We start from the raw sequence: 17,427 nt of genomic DNA on the forward strand, positions 1-17,427 counted from the left end.
GCCATCTGGAACTATTTTGGATACAAAAAGGTTCGTCTCTTCTTCACAGGTGAACCCCCTTATTTGAGGGTAAGCAACATGCATTATCATGACCTGTTAGTATGATGAGTCAACCAGTTAAAATCCTTCATGCGGTTAAATATAGTTAAAAAAATTGCAATATATATATCGCAGGGGGAAAGAATATATCGCCATGTCAGTTTTTTTCAATATCGTGCAGCCCTATCGTGAGGTGGATGGATGACAAAATAAGAACACAGCACAATGTATTTTACAGAGAAGACCCTTCACAATGCAAACATCAACTTATCATAAAGGGTTTCTGCAGAATCCATCGAGTTAAACTGAGGGCCTTTTTTTCTGGATGTAGAAAAAAAACAGGTGGACTTTATTTAAAAAAGAAAGGCTATGCAGTTGCATTACAGTAGATGCATGATCTGATGTTGCAGCTTGAGCAACAATAAGGAAAGGTCAGGATGTCTCTTTCTCTGCTGCTTTGATCACCTTTGGTTCTGTCTCATAACTACCCTAACTTAGATAGACTGGAAAGTGGAGAAGTGAACATATGACAGAGAGCAAAGTGCAACAGGTTGGTTTCAGACCCAGGCTGCTTTAATGATTACTATTATGTTCTCTTCTGCACTAATGTTACGTTGCCCAGATATAGTTCAAATGATTACGAAAATCTCCTTCTTCTCTTAAGAAATCATATTTATTCATACATAATCAGTAATAATCGTCCATTTACGGAAATGTTATTGGCTTACATTGACACAGGAGCTTTGGAACTGTTTTTGGGGAAGAAATAGTGTCTATAACCTGCAGCGCCTGAAAGCGACACTTCAGAGGCATTTCACCCGACCATCATCCGTCAGCACATCACTGATCCAACACCAGGATCAAGCTTTTGCCCTCTCCTCTCTGTAGCCTTTGAGAAGCTGGTTGACGAGTGCCAGTTCATTTTTCTTTTTCACAGGATACAGAGGCGGGAAGGGGTTGCCTTTGTACTCCAGGACGGCCATCTTGGCTTTGTCCAGGTTCTCCTTGTTTGGGATGCGTGCCATCCGTGTGTATCCATTTGAGTGAGGCTCAAACCGTGGAGCTAAGACCTTGAAAAGCTTTGGAACCAGATCCTTTTCCTAAAGAGCAGCAAACACGGAAAACACAACTTCAGATGAACTGTTTTACATATAGAGTGAAACAGCTTGTCACTTCACAAAGTTGAGAAGAGCTGCACGTACCGTGAGCCAAAAACTGGCCATTTTCATCGCCTTCTCATCAGTGTCTCCCTTTTTGGCATAGTCGACCAGCTGGAACAAACAAAAACAAGAAACGCATTCAGTCAGGACAAGTGAGTGAGTGAGTGTGAGTGTGAGTGTGAGTGTGAGTGTGAGTGTGAGTGAGTGAGTGAGTGAGTGAGTGAGTGAGTGAGTGAGTGAGTGAGTGAGTGAGTGAGTGAGTGAGTGAGTGTGTGTGTGTGTGTGTGTGTGTAAGAAGGAATAATTAAAATCTGCCCCCCAGTACTTATCAGACCTCTTCCATCCCTACACCCCTTCTCGGAGTCTGTGGTCCTCAGACACGGGCCTGCTCTCCCTCCCCGACTCTCGCCTCCGAACTGATAGTGACAGGGCGTTCAGTGTTGCGGCCCCCACCCTCTGGAATGCACTTCCTGCCGAGATCCGTAATGCTGCCTCCCTGGACATCTTCAAATCATCATTAAAAACACACCTGTTCACCCTGGCCTTTGGACCCTAGCCCTTTCTTGGTCCCCGGCTTCCTTTATTTTTTGTTTGCCCTTTGATTGTCTGTTTGTTTTGTTTGTCCACCATGTAGAGCGACCTTGGGTCCCTTGAAAGGCGCTATATACATATTATTATTATTATTATTATTATATGTCCTAGGAAGGCCAACGAAGTATGTTGTTTTATAACTCAATTTGTTAAAGATATTCAATTAAACTTAATTTTAATGTACACTTTAAATCATTTTAACATTAAATAATGCCAGAGGTTTATTAAATGTTAGCCTGACATTAACTGAGGTCCCCTTATTTCTACTATATCAGTGTATTTTATTTTTTCACTCTAAATAGCTGGTGCATATTGATCCTTTGCAGCAACATTGGTCGAAATGTGTATGTCATGATTCAATTATTTACATTTGACAAAAATGGTTGTGCTCAAAGTACAGTAACATTAGCTTATTTGGCAGCTAGCATTGTTAGCATGTCCTGGTCGGTACCTTTTCAGCGTAGAAGCGGACTTCATCTGCTCGGGCCGCGGTGGTCTCGATCCTCTCGTGCCGGACCAGTCCTGTCAGAAGGTTCCGCAGCATGTTGATCCGGGACTCCGGACCCAGACCCATCTTCCGGGCCACCCGGCCGTGGGAGATCAACAACTGCAGCGTGAGGCGCATCTTGTCCGCTCAGAGTCGCAAGAACAGAAAAAACTATACCAAACGTAAAAATGTTCCCGGGTAAAATATCTTCAACGCGTCCTCTGTCTACTTCATGAAGCAGTACCTTCAATATTATTACAAAACAGGAGGTCAGGTCAGTAATGTCGATGTGAAGTTGACATTGGTGGTGCACCGTTGAATGTGTCCGACTTGGTCACGGAGCTAGGGAGCAATAGTTCCGCTGTACTCACTGTCAGCCAAGAACCACAGAAAATGCTTTTCTTATATAGATTTTTATTGTGATTATTTAGTATTAGTATCCTTGTATCTTTTTGATGTTATATTTGCCTGTTTATTTATTCTTTTTATTATAAATGCAAAACACGGTGATTTGCTAAAACAAATTGGTTATTATAGCTGCATGGCCTCAATGTATTATAATATATTGGTGCCCCACCTTCTGGCTGCAGGTGAGCAAATCGTAAATTGCTGCTGTTATACAACGCCAGTGAATAGTATATATTTGTTTAAATCTACATAGTTCTTTTAATAAGTGCCGTGATTGAGGGAAAACACATTTGCGGATGTGCATATCCCAAATGTTATGCCACCTGTGTTCCTGATTGCTTGTTGCACAAAAGACAATTACAATTAATATTTATAAAGAAAGAAACAGAAGGGAGGAAATAATGATAGCTAGACTCAAAATAAATCACACAGCTATATACGCTGTATATCGTGGGGAAAAGTGACAGTGACAAGTATGGGAACTGTGGAGTAAAAGAAGATGTAGAACATATCTTGTTACATTGTGACATCTATAAAGCTGAAAAAGAAAAACTAAAGGCTAAAGTTTTAGAGGCAAAGAGGGAATGGACTGTGGTTAGTGTTTCGGGAACAAAAGGAGAGGGAGTAAGAGCTACCAGAAAGGCACTGTTTAACTTCCATTTTTGTTTTATTTATTTCATGTTTTTTTTTTGGATTTTTTTGTTGATTTTTTTTTTTTTATTAGATCATAGGTTAAGAGATGGATTGATATGATGATTCATACTAATGTACAGTAGGTGGCGGTATGCACCTTTAAAGTTGTTTCCAAAAACCGAGAGAAGAAGAAGAAGAAGAAGAAGAAGAAGAAGAAGAAGAAGAAGAAGAAGAAGAAGAAGAAGAAGAAGAAGAAGAAGAAGAAGAAGAAGAAGAGGATGATGAAGATGATTGCTTGTTGCCCCCATGGATGTGGTTACCCCACAGGGATCCTTCGTTGCGCCGTAGTTTGTACACGAAAGTCATCAATAATTAAGTGGATTATTGTCCATAAAACATGAACACACAACATTTGAGATTAAAACGTTGTTATCCATATTGTTTTAAACCAAACTTCAGTTAAAACAGATTGACTTACTATCTCAATATATTGACTTAGCTATCTCAATATATTGACTTAGCTATCTCAATATATTGAGCTATATATATTTTTACTGAAACAATTATGTCAAATACAGAATAAGGCACATAGACATCAATGTTCATCATATAAGTGGTACAACTTAATATTAAGGTACACAAATTCACCTAGTTGTTAATTAACATATATTAGCAGTATATTGGCTCTTTATTAGTCATTTTAAAACACTTATTAATGCCTTATTCTACATGACCATATTCTACATGTAATCTGTGTATGTTACACTTGCATGTATGAGATCATTAAGTGCCTTGTAACTTTTTTTTTTAAATATAGTTTTACTCCGTGTGAATGTCAGTGGACTGCAAATAAGTCAATAAAGGAGCATGGCTGCTCATTCCCCTCAAAAGAGTTTGGCTGGCTGTTTAATCTTCACACTGATACGGTACAACAAATAATGTGTAATTACGTACAAGCAGGTCACACAGTAGCCTATGATCACAAATACATAAACTCTGTTAAAAATCAGTTTTATTAAAAAGTACAGGCTGCATATGTGTTCTCAGCCTTGGAGAAACTTGACATGTTTTGGTTTGTGTCTGAACCTCTCTTTAGTGGTTCATTAATAAAACAAGATATTTCAACGTGAGCCTACTTTGTTTATTGTTGAGTTCCATTTCAGTATTTGTGTGCTTTAATGTACAAAGTGTGAAGAGGAGGCAACTTTAGAATAGGGAACCAGGTTCTGGTCCAGGCTCTCGTCATCTCATGCCTAGACTACTGCAACCCCTTCCTGGCTGGTCTGTCTGCATGTGCCATCCGACCTCTGCAGCTCATCCAGAATGCAGCGGCTCGTCTGGTCTTCAACCTTCCTAAATTCTCCCACACCACGCCGCTCCTCCGCTCCCTTCACTGGCTTCCGGTAACTGCTAGAATCCACTTCAAGACACTGGTACTTGCGTACCATGCTGCGAATGGATCTGGCGCTTCCTACATCCAGGACATGGTTAAACCGTACACCCCAGCACGTGCACTCCGCTCTGCATCGGCCAAACAGCTCACTGCACCCGCACTGCGAAGGGGACCCAAGTTCCCATCAGTAAAAACTTGTGGGTTTGCTATCCTGACTCCAAAATGGTGGAATGAGCTCCCCATTGAAATCAGGACAGCAGATAGCTTACACATCTTCCGGCGCAGACTGAAAACTCACCTCTTTCGACTCCACTTCGAGCGATAGAATTACTAACAAAGCACTTATATACTAATAAAGGGCTGGCTTATCTAAAGCCAGTTGAGTAGCACTTGTAATGTTTGGCTCTATGAAACCTGATGTACTTATATGATTCGGTTTTCTTCAAGGTTGTATCTTCCTGGTCGAATGCACTTATTGTAAGTCGCTTTGTATACAAGCGTCAGCTAAATGCAATGTAATGTAATGGAACCAGTTCTGGTCAATTAGAGTCAAATTACTAGCTTATTGCTTATGAACAAGACTTCACTTTAAAATAGGGAACATATTCTTAGATAGAAATACCTAATTTTGAGTTATTTAGACATATTGAGGAGAGCATAATAAGACCAAAGCTCATGTACAACAATTTCCTTACTTGCAATAAATAATCACTAATTAGAGGGTTAATGAGGAAAAACAAATAATGGCCTATTACTTGTAGAATATGGTCATGTAGAATAAGGCATTAATTAAGCAATCATACACGAGAGGCCGTTCTTGAACGTCATTATTGGTACGACAGTACTAAGCGCCTCGGTCCGTACGCCTGTACTGGAGTGTGTGTGTATTTAGGCTCTGTTTTCCCTATCAGTGAACAGGTAGGGTGTGTGAGATCCTTGTGGCTGCTGACTGTGTTCAGGTGGACAGCAACTGAAGCTGTGAATCATGTGCCCATGATTTGAATAAATGCCCACACCGGGTTATTATATATATATTATATTTGGACGTTCTGCCTCTGCCTCCTTGCTTGGCCGGGCCGCTCAACGGTCAGTCTCACAGATAACTTAGACTAAAGTTAACTATCTAAACACTGAGAGTCTTTTACTTCACCTGAGCTGAGGTTATCTGAGACTCTCAGTCTGACAGGAGAGATTTCTCCCTCCACCTTGTTGTTGAAAAAGCTCCTTATATCTGTTAGCATATCTAGCTAGCACCAGATGCTAACCACAACGATCTCCGGCACCGGTGCACGCTCTCTCTCTCTCGCTTGCTCGCCACGCACACAAAATGGCTCGTGCCACACACACACAGAGCAGAGCTTGAATGAAACAAAGACCATGAAGTAGGCTACTTGTACTGTACTGTCGCATATTATTTTCGAATCAATCATTTTTCAAATTATGAATTTCACATAAAAATAAATAAAAGACATACATTTCTAGGGGGTGCTATGGCTATCCTGGGGGGTGCTTCACCACCCCCTAGCGCCGCCACTGACTTTAAGTATGTATTGATGCTAATACTTTTGTACTTTTACTTGAGTAACATTTTGAATGCAGGACTTGTAACAGACCCTCTCTCCTACACTCTGGTACTTTAGTAGAGGAACAAAACCCCCCAAAAGGCTTTAGTTATCGCAAAATTTGCTGCGTCCGGTGTGAACGCAGCACAATGGCATGGGCGCGGGAAGGGGGGTGCTGAGGGCGCTGCAGCACCCCCTAGCGGCAGGCAGGGGGTGCGGAGCTCCCCTGTCTGAATTATTATTTGACGTTATTGCTGCTTCCGCTGTGCATAATCTGTGTAATATGTAGCCAATAAATTCCACATTGTTGGTAAAATAATATTTTGGCCTGCCCCAAATGTTTTTTCTGTAGCCCCGGACAATTCTACCTCAATAATATAATACATTAACCGTGCTTTACGTGAACCTCATCAAGACACTAGAAAGGACGGCAGGACTGTAATTTCCCGTGTTCAGTGAATGCAACAGAGGCAAGACACCAGACCAATCAGAGAGTTGCATGGAAATAAAAGTGTGCTTGTGTCATTCAAGCTCGCGGCTCTGTGTGTGTGCGGAAATAGCGCATTTAGTGTGTGTGAGAGAGGGGGAGAGAGAGGGACCGGTGCCAGCAGCAGGGACCGTGTTGTTAGCATCTGGTTAGCTAGCTGCACTAACGGACATACGGAGCTGTTTGTTCCACAACAAGCTGGAGGAGAGCTCTCCTCTCAGACTGAGAGGCTCAGGTGAGCTAAAGGACTCTCTGAGTGTTTAGATAGTTAACTTTAGTCTAAGTTATCTCAGTGGGTCTCAAACGGTTTGGTCAAAAATTATTCAAAAGATTATTTCCGCGGCACACCCTCACATGATCATTATAGTTATAAAAAAAATAAGAGAATAAAGGAAAAACAGTTATGAAATACTATATGGCAGTAAAACAAGAAAACAGTTTGAAAGGGGAGTGATTTGTAAAATATCCATAAAGAAAAAGAACATCTGCTTACAGTTGTGTTTCATCTGGGTGTTGAGAGATGTATCCATAGATCTCTTAATGTTGCTCTCAAAGTGCACCAGATTGATGCTTTTAACTTCAATATTTAAAAAAAATCTTCCCGGGGGAGCATCCCCCCGGACCCCCCTAGAGGAGGTGAGGTCCGCTCCCCACTCGTAAAAAAATAGCACTTTACCCCTGCCTATATGCCGTGAGCTGATAATCGAGCCTTCATTGTAACAGTCGCGGGTTTACTGTGTGTTTGCGTGTGGGGAGTTTTTTTGTGCGTGCTCTATGGTGCCCGTAATACTGTTCACTGGAGTCCAGCACCTCAGCACCCCCACTCAAAATACCTTCCCGCGCCCCTGCATAATGGTGTGTTCACACCTGACGCGATGTGACTTTTGGGGGCGGCGCGATTACATATAAAGTCAATGCAAAGATTTGGATACACGCAAATTCGCTCCGGCGGCGCATACTGTATGACGCGAATTACGCGGCACGAATCACGCGATTGAAGGGGGGCCGCGTCAACGTGAGAGTTACATCTTTTCAACTAGTGTCAAATTCACGTGACGCGTTCTCTTGTAAAGATGGAAGAGAAGATTGTGGTTGCTGTGTGTGGGTTCCCGGAGGTATACAACACTATGTCATATATGACATAGATATATATATCTACCGGGACGGCAACAAAAAAGAACTGGCTTGGAGGAAGATAAGCGAGGAAGTAGTCATACCTGGTAAGTTATACAAAATATACATCTGTTGCTTGATTACAGATACCGGTAACAAAACATTAGCATTAACCAAGCTAGCTCAACCGCCGGTTTAACGGCAGATAACGGTTAAAAGTTACAATTTGTAAACGTTTTGTTCTTGTCAGAGGAGGTATGCCGAAGGAAGTGGAAAAGCTTGAGGGACACGTTAAGGACAAAAAGAGCGAGAATGATAGGAGTGGGTCAGCAGCAGGGACCACAAAAAAGTGGAAATACTCTGCGGTCCTGTTTTTCCTTGACCCATGTGTTACCCCGAGAAAAACGACCAGTAATATGGTGTCGGGGATCGAGGAAGACAGAACCTCAGAGTACGTAGGTGAAGCGCAGGGAGTAGATAGTACAGCTTTTAAATGTTGCTGCACAAATTGCGATGGATAAATTAGAAAGAGGGTTAAAGTTCAAGATGTAAGATGTGTGTTCCCAATTGTGTGTATTCTGCATGCTAGTGCAGTTGCAGTAGGCCACATACTGAAAAATAAAAGTATGCAGCCTTATTTTTACATCCATCCATCCATTTTATCATATCATGTTATTCCACGCCATTAAGAAGGATCGTTCAATTCCCTTATTTTTTTATTGTAATTGAGATTAAAGTACGAAAATTGTACGACATACATTGGTGCATAATAATTCATTTCTGTTTATGCCACTACAATACTAAGACAATTCAACAATAGGCATGTCAAATTAAATGTTAAGATTTATTTTATTTCCTGAATTTGTTGCACATTTTCCTGAAAAAAAATCATATTGTGAGCTTTGCTTTTAATTTCTTTATTTTCTATTTCAGATCAAATAGGAGCAGGCGAAGAAAAGTGTGAATGTTATGGAGTTACAGTGGAAATCTTTTGTAAAAACTACAAAGCAAAACAAATCAATTGTAATATTAACAATGACTGTGCAATCTAAAATGTTTCTGAATTATAATCCCGTGATGACTTTCTTGATATACAGCAACACATCATTATCCTTATGTTGCAGTTCTTATTTGTGATATGTGTTTATGCAGTGAATTATTCCTGCAAGTTCCCTAAATGTACATTCTCTCTAATATCCAAGAGGGGGCGTCTCCTCTGGTTGAACATATCAGGTTTTATAGAAGTTAACGAGAAAACAATCTTCCCATCACTTCATTAACTCAGTGTCACTTCCAGCAAACATTTTATTTATATACGTTTACGGTCGCTATCACTAGTTTCAAATCAAAATTATGATTACTTAATACAAATTTAAAACACTAAACAGTTTACTTATTCCATTTAAGACAATAAGTACAGTACTCTTTAAAGATTATAGGCTAATGTGTTTTTTTTTTGCTGAACCATTCAGACTGTGGGACGAAACCAGAGCACCTGGAGAAAACCTATTCATGGGAATGTGAGAAATAAAGGAAAGATATGAACCTGTTATAATAACCGTAGAGAGGAAAAGTGGGAAAACACAGTAAAGAAGTGAGATGTGGGATGTTGCAGTTTGGCGCTGTTATTTTCCTGAAAAAGAAATAAAGGAAAACTAGAATAAAGCCAGAGGGGTAAAGAGTGAACCAGAGAGGGAGTGTAGAACAGCTGGGAAATGTTGTGTTTGTTCGCTGTGTATCGTACATAACCTGATACATTCAGACAACGGGAACAAACCAGAACACCTGGAGAAAATCCATTTGGGAACTCTGTGAACTTGGGGGAAAAGGGGGAACAATGAGAATACATTCAATTAAAGGTAGAGAGTAAAAAGTGGGTTAGGGAGAGGGAGGATGTAGATCGGCCATTTAATTCATCCACCCTAGCTCGAGGTGCCCCTGCTGCTTCTTAATCTGTTTTGTTTGCTCAGTGGCAAATCTGGGCAATGGTTCGCGTGTCATTGTCATATAGACCTGCACCACCTCTTTACTGTTCTCCTGCTTGGTGACCCGGGTTTTAGGAGTGTCCAATCTGGGCAACCGTTCTCCTGTTTTTTTCCCACGGTTCCTTGATGACTCCACCCCAGTTGGGGCAGAGCGTCGTCCTGCAGGTGCTCCCCTTGTTTTGGTTGGGAGGCGGGTTGGCCGCAGATTAGCAGTACTGCTCTCTTTGAGCTGAAACTTGTCCTTTTCCAGGTACTGCTTGATCTTCTCCTCCGGGGTAGGGGTGCGCTGCCATCCAGAATTTGCCTTCGTGGGCAACAGTTCACCTGCATCTTCCCGGGTCATTAAGCGGGTCAGGTCAGTACCACGTCTGGGCAACGGCTTGTCAGTTTCTCGACAGAAGTCATTGTAATCTGGCACCTCCCCATTTAAAAGGAAACGATGCCGTCCTATCTGAGCTGCTGGAAGATGGTCGCCCTCCTGCTGCATGTATTGCTGATCAACAGTACTGCTCTCTTTGAGCTGAAACTTGTCCTTTTCCAGGTTCTGTTGGTCAGTCTTCCTCTCTTTGTCTCTCTCATAGTCCTCCTCTGCCTGTTTCCGCAACATTATTTGTTTCCGCCGCTTCAATATGCAGGATTTGTAGATTGGATAGGCCATTTCAGTTTGTTCTGTTTTGTCGTGTTGTGTTGGAAAAATACTGTGTGTACTGCAACCTGTGTTGTGTCTCAAAGAACTGCTGAACTCAACACTCAAACTTAGTCCTATAAGAATTTGGTCAGACAACTTCAAAGACATTAATGACATCATCGCATCATGTGACCAGATTCATTCAGATAGTGACCTCTGCACATTCCGTGTGACATCACTTGACTTGGATCGACTATTAATTCATTCAAATAATGCACCCTTGTTTGCATTCCAGGTTGCCTAGTTACAGTTGCTAGGCAACCAAAGCTATTTCATTGACACCTGAGTCTAAACTAAAGTATTCCAATTAAAAGTACAGGTATCTGAAATAGAAGTAAGAAATAGCATAAATACTAGTATCAAGTATAAGTTCCCTAATAACGTTAATTAATAAAGTTTTTCAGTATTATGATCTGTAATTTAAAATTCCTGTTACACTTTCTTTTTTGCGGGGGAAGGATGATTGCTCTGGTAAGATAAATCCTATCGGTTTGATGTATTTGGGATTCACCTTGAACTTTCATTCAAAATTGATTGTAGGACTAAGAAAACCAAAAGACGGCAACATATTCCTTATCAAACATTTTCAAATTGCTTTACAGTATATTGCATGCATCAATGCATTTTCTTCCCATTCACTGGTTTTGATGATATTAAGATGGTTTAATTTTTCATGTTGATTTGACAGACTGATCAAAAGGAGAGTGAAAGAGAGCGATGCAGAATAAAAGCATAACCTTTATACCATTTTATTTAAAACTCTATTTCAACAGGCATACTTTCAGTGGCACGGTGGTTTTCAGTGTAATAACCGTGTTATCAGAGGGGTCTCAGTAAGATGCCATGGTGCTCTGCAGCCAGTCTGTGAAAATGCAGGTCTTATGCAAGAGAGGGAAAAGGAATTGAAAAAAGTTATCATTGAGAAATAAATGATTGCTATGGGAAACTTGTGTTTTTTTACCTTGGCGTAGACACCCGGGTGGTTCTTCTCTGCGCACCCAAAGCCCCATGACACAACACCCTGCAGCTCACCGTCACACACAACAGGACCACCAGAGTCACCCTGAGAATGAGAAAGCAAAGCAGTTTGAAATACAGTTAACTTTTGTGAAAGCGTAGGGGACACTAAACAAGTAAATTGTGCACTTTGCAACAGCAGACACGCATACCTGGCAGGAGTCCTTGCCTCCCTCCAGGTCTCCAGCGCAGAACATGGCATCAGTGATCATGTCAGGGTAGGAGTTATCACAGTCTTCACGAGACAGGATGGGGATGTTCAGGCACTGCAGCCTGTTGCTGTCAACATCTGTGGAGACGCAGAATAAGAGACACAATGACAAATCAATAGAACAAAATACGCTTGTCTCAGTGGGCTTTACAGATTAACAAACATAGATGACAATGTAAAAGATACTTTATAAAAGACACGATAGAAAGTGAACAACAAATAAAATATATACAAATAAAACAAAAAGACAGAAAATATACAGTAAAATACCATAAAATGCAGGACTCAGGAGGACAAACGTAGTTAAACCAGCTGTAACTATAGGCTTTATTAAAAAGGAAGGTCTTCAACACACTAATGAATTATGTATACATGTAGATTGAGTAACATAAGGAGATTGAGGAGTCTGATACTCACCGGAGCTCATAGTCACACCCCAGCCGGAGACGGTGCACATGGTGCCAGCGGGGGCACAGCTGCTGGGCAGAGCCACGGGCTGCACATACTTGTTGAGGGTGGCAGGTTGGCTCAGTTTGATCAGCATGATGTCATTGTTAACCAACCAGGAATCGTAGTTGGGATGAGGGATCACGCGTTCAGCCGAGATGATCTGTTCATTTCCGTCCATGAACCAGCGGTTGTGATCACCGAGAACTATGTCCATTTTGCTGCAAAAGAGATAGAAGTTTCAAGTGAGACAGGTTGAATGAAAGGGATGCTTTGTGAGGTTAATTTGTTGACGTTTGAGGAGCACCCACGACTTGTAGCAGTGAGCAGCAGACACCACCCAGTTCTCGTTGACCAGGGTGCCTCCACAGAAGTGGTAGCCAGAGTTCAGAGACACCTGATGGGGCTGAGAGTGAGGCACGCACTCCTGCCCTCCAACAATCTTGTCATCCTCTGTGGCAACTGAACAAAAAAAGGATTTATTAATCTGCAAAGGAGGAATACCTATGTCCAACATTTTTGTATTTCCTCTGTCTCATTGTTTTCTTTTTAATTATTTAATCTCCAATGTGAGAGAAATAATGTTCCTCACTTAAGATATATTTAGCGATTTTTTTTCTTAGTGTTCATGGATTTTCTAAATTAATCCATACTTACACACAGCTCCTAGGAGCAGAGCAAAGACCAGAGACTTCATGATTGATGTCAGGTTGATTTTCCTCGACCCATGCTGGCTTTTTATCGAACGTTTTAACCTATGCAATCTGTTGAGACACACCTGATAGGGCTGACCAATCAAAACCCTGCAAATAGTGCTGATGGGAAAACTTAACCACACTCCCTGAAACTCTGCCAACGTGTGACTTTATCTACTTGCAAACAACTCCTCCTTCAAACCCTTATTGTGGTTCTATTTCAATGGAAGAATCAAGGTATTAACACTGTGGCTCACTTATATTTCAAAGGGGCTTTTTCCTCCAGGAGCTGTGTGAGATAAGTTGGAGTAATTCCTTAAAATATTGAGAGCGACTGAAGAATTAAAGACTTGTTTCGTTGAATCAATTCCTTTACTTCTTGCCACATGGAGAAAAGACCCATATAGTTGTTCTCTGAAGGACATTCAAGGAGACCTATCCTGGTTAAATAAAGGTAAAATAAAAGAGCGTATTGATTTCAGTTTAAAAATGCTGACTTCTTGAAAAGGCCATCTCAATCATTTACTTTAGATCCTTCTTAGTAAAATGGCCTTTTACTGTCACCTCTCATTTTGTTTCTCTAATGTAAATATATAGTAGAAATACATATGTTGTGTTATTTTTGTTCTATACCCCGAAAGTAGGGCACGTTGTGAAAATGCATGCAAAACTAAAACAATTCCAGATAAACTTGATGCAGGCAGATATCAAAACATAAACACTCCTATATTGTGGCCTATAAGTGCAGAGGACAAGCCTTTATTCATTGATTTTCTTTTGCTTCTCAACAACAGTTTTCCTTTTTCAGCAAATGGCAGCTAAAAACCTTTGCGCTTACAGGTGTATGCCAGAATTTTACATTTTGGATGTTATAAATAATGTTTATAAATATATAAATACTATGAGAGAGATATGTTTACCTCATAAATAAAACATGATATAACAAACTAATTACAATAATAAATAAAAAACATGAAATATGCCCAACTACTAACAAAAATGTAACTGTTCAATAACTGATGACTTGTATGATTGTGGAACTGAGTTTGTATAACACTTTTTTCAGTAAAACACTACTATTGAAGCAGTTCTCTATTATGTATACATTTCAGGAATTTTGCTCCAAAATGAAAAAAAAGGGACTCTATATGTTTTCTAACAACAATGCATTTTGAAACTGTGTGTTATTTAGTTCAGTCTTAGCTGCACTGGTCTGCTGTGAGTAGAGTATATTTTGTACAGGTTGTAATAATAGTATGTACAGTACGTATAAAGGTTGTTATCAGCGTCCTGACCTTTCCTCGGCCCAGGCTGTGTGCCAGCTGCAGCTTCTCTCACAGATTGACTATCTGAGTGGCTCGGACCAGATATAACGAGCAGTAAAACTATACAGAACACATTTTTTTCGAAATATCTATAAATTATTTATCTTTCTCTAAATTGTGTTATTACAGTTCCGTTTAGCAGTGGGTTTGATGACGTGTCTCATCACAAAACAATATTGTCTATTGAACAATGAGAACACAAACATTACAAAAGCAGTAAAACAAAACACAAAAATTTGTTTAGGTAAAAAGATAAATGGATGGTTATTAATATTACAGGACAGAAAAAAACCATTAAAATACTGTATTAAAAAAAGCAAAACATGAAGTTGTTTGAGATGGTAAAAAGCATCCATAATCACAACAACAACAAAAAGATTTTTTGAAAAATATTTTTCTTTTTATCAGATGTTCTTACATATTTTGACCCAGTTTAAGGCATGCAGTCACATCTTGTGCCTGCATGTTCTCTAAAAATGTTACTAAGCTCTATCACAGTTTAGGATTTCTATCAGTGAAAATGATTTCTGCCAGTTCATTTTGTCTCACAAATGTAAACATAACAACAGTGCTGTTACTTTGTCGATTGCATCGGTTTCTCTTTTTATCTATTTCATTCCTCTGTACTCCTTTAATATATTGTCTGAACTTGACATGTCTCTATCATGGTCATAGGCTGTTTGCAGAGCTTGACAAGGGTTTGTTTATTAGAAGAAAAAAAATGGAATGTAGATACTTGGTAAACAATGCAAACATGTTTCCTAAGTATTAAAGTCGGGTATCTAACAGGGCTCACCTTTTAAAGTATTTTATGTAACATATGATCTCTGCATCAAATCTCATGTGTATTTCTTCAAGACTCTACTTCACTGGACTATTATTTATTGGTATTGATGGCATTTATTGTATTCTAAACTATTGGAAACAGTTTGATGCAATATACATTTAGAAAGTATTGCTTTGTCTACTAAAGGGCAGTAAACAGGTTCACAACTTTGTTAAAGTTCAGTTGAATTTTAAATAATGTAATGAAGACATATTTTTTGGACAACACAGGCAACAAACTGAGGGAAGCATCATTTACAAGTGTTGGACTTTATTCACTCAGATAAAAAAATGAATGCAATTATTCAAAACTCAACAACAACAACAGTGGAGTTAGAATGATGGAAGAAAGGCAGCAGAGTAAGATGGTGATCTCAGGATCAGACTTAATAGTTGGCCATGGTTGTCTCCAGCCAATCGTTGAAGAGGCAGACCTGTGAATGGAGACACAGTGAGGTTTTTAGAAAACTAGCAAGTACAGTATGATTAATTTTTACTGGCCATGTTCATTGTGAAATATAAGTTTCATGTCTTCTATTGTAGAGATGTTTTCAGTTTACCTTGGCGTAGACACCGGGGTTGTCCCTCTCAGCACATCCGTAGCCCCAGGACACAACACCCTGCAGCTCACCGTTGCACACGACGGGTCCACCAGAGTCTCCCTGAGAGAGAAATCATTCGTGAAGAAATTCCCAAATATTCTGTATATGCAACTAAGATGCATTGGTATAGGAAAAGGAGAGAGTTGTTTTGTTACACACCTGGCAAGAGTCCTTGCCTCCCTCCAGGTATCCAGCGCAGAACATGGCATCGGTGATCTGACCGGGGTAAGAGTTATCACAGTCCCTGTCGGACAGGATGGGGATGTTCAGGCACTGCAGCTTGTTGCCGTCAGCAGCTGTAATTTAGTAAAACAGGGTTAGAATAGCAAAAATGACACAAAAATAAAGCGTAACTCCAGCTGTTAAAATGCGGGTGTTACTCACAGGAGCTCTGGGTGCTTCCCCAGCCGGAGACGGTGCACATGGTGCCAGCGGGGGCACAGTTTCTGGGCAGAGCCACGGCCTGAACGTACTGGTTGAGGGTGGCGGGCTTGCTCAGCTTGATCAGCATGATGTCATTGTTGATGTTGTAGGAGCTGTAGTTGGGGTGACGGATGACACGGGAGGAGCTGATGAACTGCTCGTTTCCCTCGGTGACCCTGATGTGGTGCTCTCCCATACGAACCTCCACACGGCTAAAAGCAAATTGAAATAACTGGATTAGTAACAAAATACAGACAACTGATCATCAAATATTAATGTGCATGCCCCACGGGTTAGTAAATCAATCCTATGACCCTGGAAAACACGAGGAATGTGCTTACGACTTGTAGCAGTGAGCAGCAGACACCACCCAGTTCGCGTTGACCAGGGAGCCTCCACAGAAGTGGTAGCCAGAGTTCAGAGACACCTGATGGGGCTGGGAGTGGGGAGTACACTCCTTCCCTCCGACAATCTTGTCCTCCTCCGTGGCAACTGAGAAAACACACATCAGCATCAACTTAGTTGTTTGATTCAACTCTTTAAAAAAAGTTACAATAGAAGAGACATCTATTTGAATGTAGAACAACTGCGCATTGTTCATTGGAGAACTTTCGGTGGTTAAAGATCAATCAGATGTTCTCTCATTAAAAACCTTGGCTTTCGGCACATGCTCTGGTTATTCTGCACTAAGTTTTGGGATAAAGGCCCACAGACTGTCAGCAGAGAGGAAGGCAATCTGCTCGATAAGAGCTTCACACTCACAGGCAGCTCCGATGAGCAGAATGAAGACCAGAGACATCATGGTTGCTGTGTGATTCTGTCGATGATAGCCTTCACCTGCAGACCTGGTTTATATCCTCAGTCAGGAGAGCTGTCCTGCTGTCCGGCCTTCCTCATTGGTCAGCAAGGAGCCAATCTCTGTAGCGGGAAATTGGAGTTAGGTGATTCATTTCCAGGATTACGTAAAAAACACTTTTGATTGTACAAGTAAGGATGGTTTTCTTGTCAGTAACATTTGGAAAAGTAAAAGGGAAAGTATAGGTTATATTGGATCCTTTTATTATTTATTAATTTATAACACTACACGTCAAACATATTTTTTATATGATCTTACATTTTTTTCACAATGTAATCGTTGGAAGGTTATTTAGTTATGAGATCCTAAGAGAACAACAAGTGTCAAAAATGCAGAAAAAAAGAACAATACTATAACAAAGACATAATCTAATGTCGTTATTATAAATTCTTAATGACTACATTATTATTACACCTTTTCTAATGGCCATCCATGACATATGTTTAAGACTCATAGCCCAACTTATTGTTTTATTCATGT

The 17,427-nt window shown here is 40.4% G+C and overlaps 3 protein-coding genes across 3 annotated transcripts; all 3 read right to left on the reverse strand.

The window, feature by feature from the left end:
• Window positions 1-367: 367 nt before the first annotated feature.
• Window positions 368-2,633, reverse strand: mrpl17 (mitochondrial ribosomal protein L17). Its single transcript, XM_079691507.1, has 3 exons — window positions 2,242-2,633; window positions 1,242-1,310; window positions 368-1,139 (listed from the first exon to the last, which is right to left on the reverse strand). Exons 1-3 carry the CDS (start codon window positions 2,413-2,415, stop codon window positions 900-902), a joined length of 483 nt encoding a protein of 160 aa, XP_079547633.1. The 5' UTR covers window positions 2,416-2,633; the 3' UTR covers window positions 368-899.
• An 8,633-nt stretch (window positions 2,634-11,266) lies between these two features.
• Window positions 11,267-12,940, reverse strand: LOC307046768 (trypsin-1-like). The gene is made up of 6 exons (XM_079693376.1): window positions 12,879-12,940; window positions 12,533-12,683; window positions 12,192-12,442; window positions 11,716-11,852; window positions 11,508-11,609; window positions 11,267-11,424 (listed from the first exon to the last, which is right to left on the reverse strand). Exons 1-6 carry the CDS (start codon window positions 12,916-12,918, stop codon window positions 11,377-11,379), a joined length of 729 nt encoding a protein of 242 aa, XP_079549502.1. The 5' UTR covers window positions 12,919-12,940; the 3' UTR covers window positions 11,267-11,376.
• Window positions 12,941-15,320: 2,380 nt separating this feature from the next.
• LOC307046766 (trypsin-1-like) lies at window positions 15,321-16,937 on the reverse strand. The gene is made up of 6 exons (XM_079693374.1): window positions 16,854-16,937; window positions 16,433-16,583; window positions 16,053-16,303; window positions 15,828-15,964; window positions 15,627-15,728; window positions 15,321-15,500 (listed from the first exon to the last, which is right to left on the reverse strand). The coding sequence occupies exons 1-6, from the start codon at window positions 16,891-16,893 to the stop codon at window positions 15,453-15,455; spliced, it is 729 nt and encodes a 242-aa protein (XP_079549500.1). The 5' UTR covers window positions 16,894-16,937; the 3' UTR covers window positions 15,321-15,452.
• Between the last annotated feature and the right edge of the window lie 490 nt (window positions 16,938-17,427).

This window comes from Notothenia rossii (genome assembly GCF_949606895.1).
Source record: "Notothenia rossii genome assembly, chromosome: 7".
Taxonomy (NCBI): domain Eukaryota; kingdom Metazoa; phylum Chordata; class Actinopteri; order Perciformes; family Nototheniidae; genus Notothenia; species Notothenia rossii.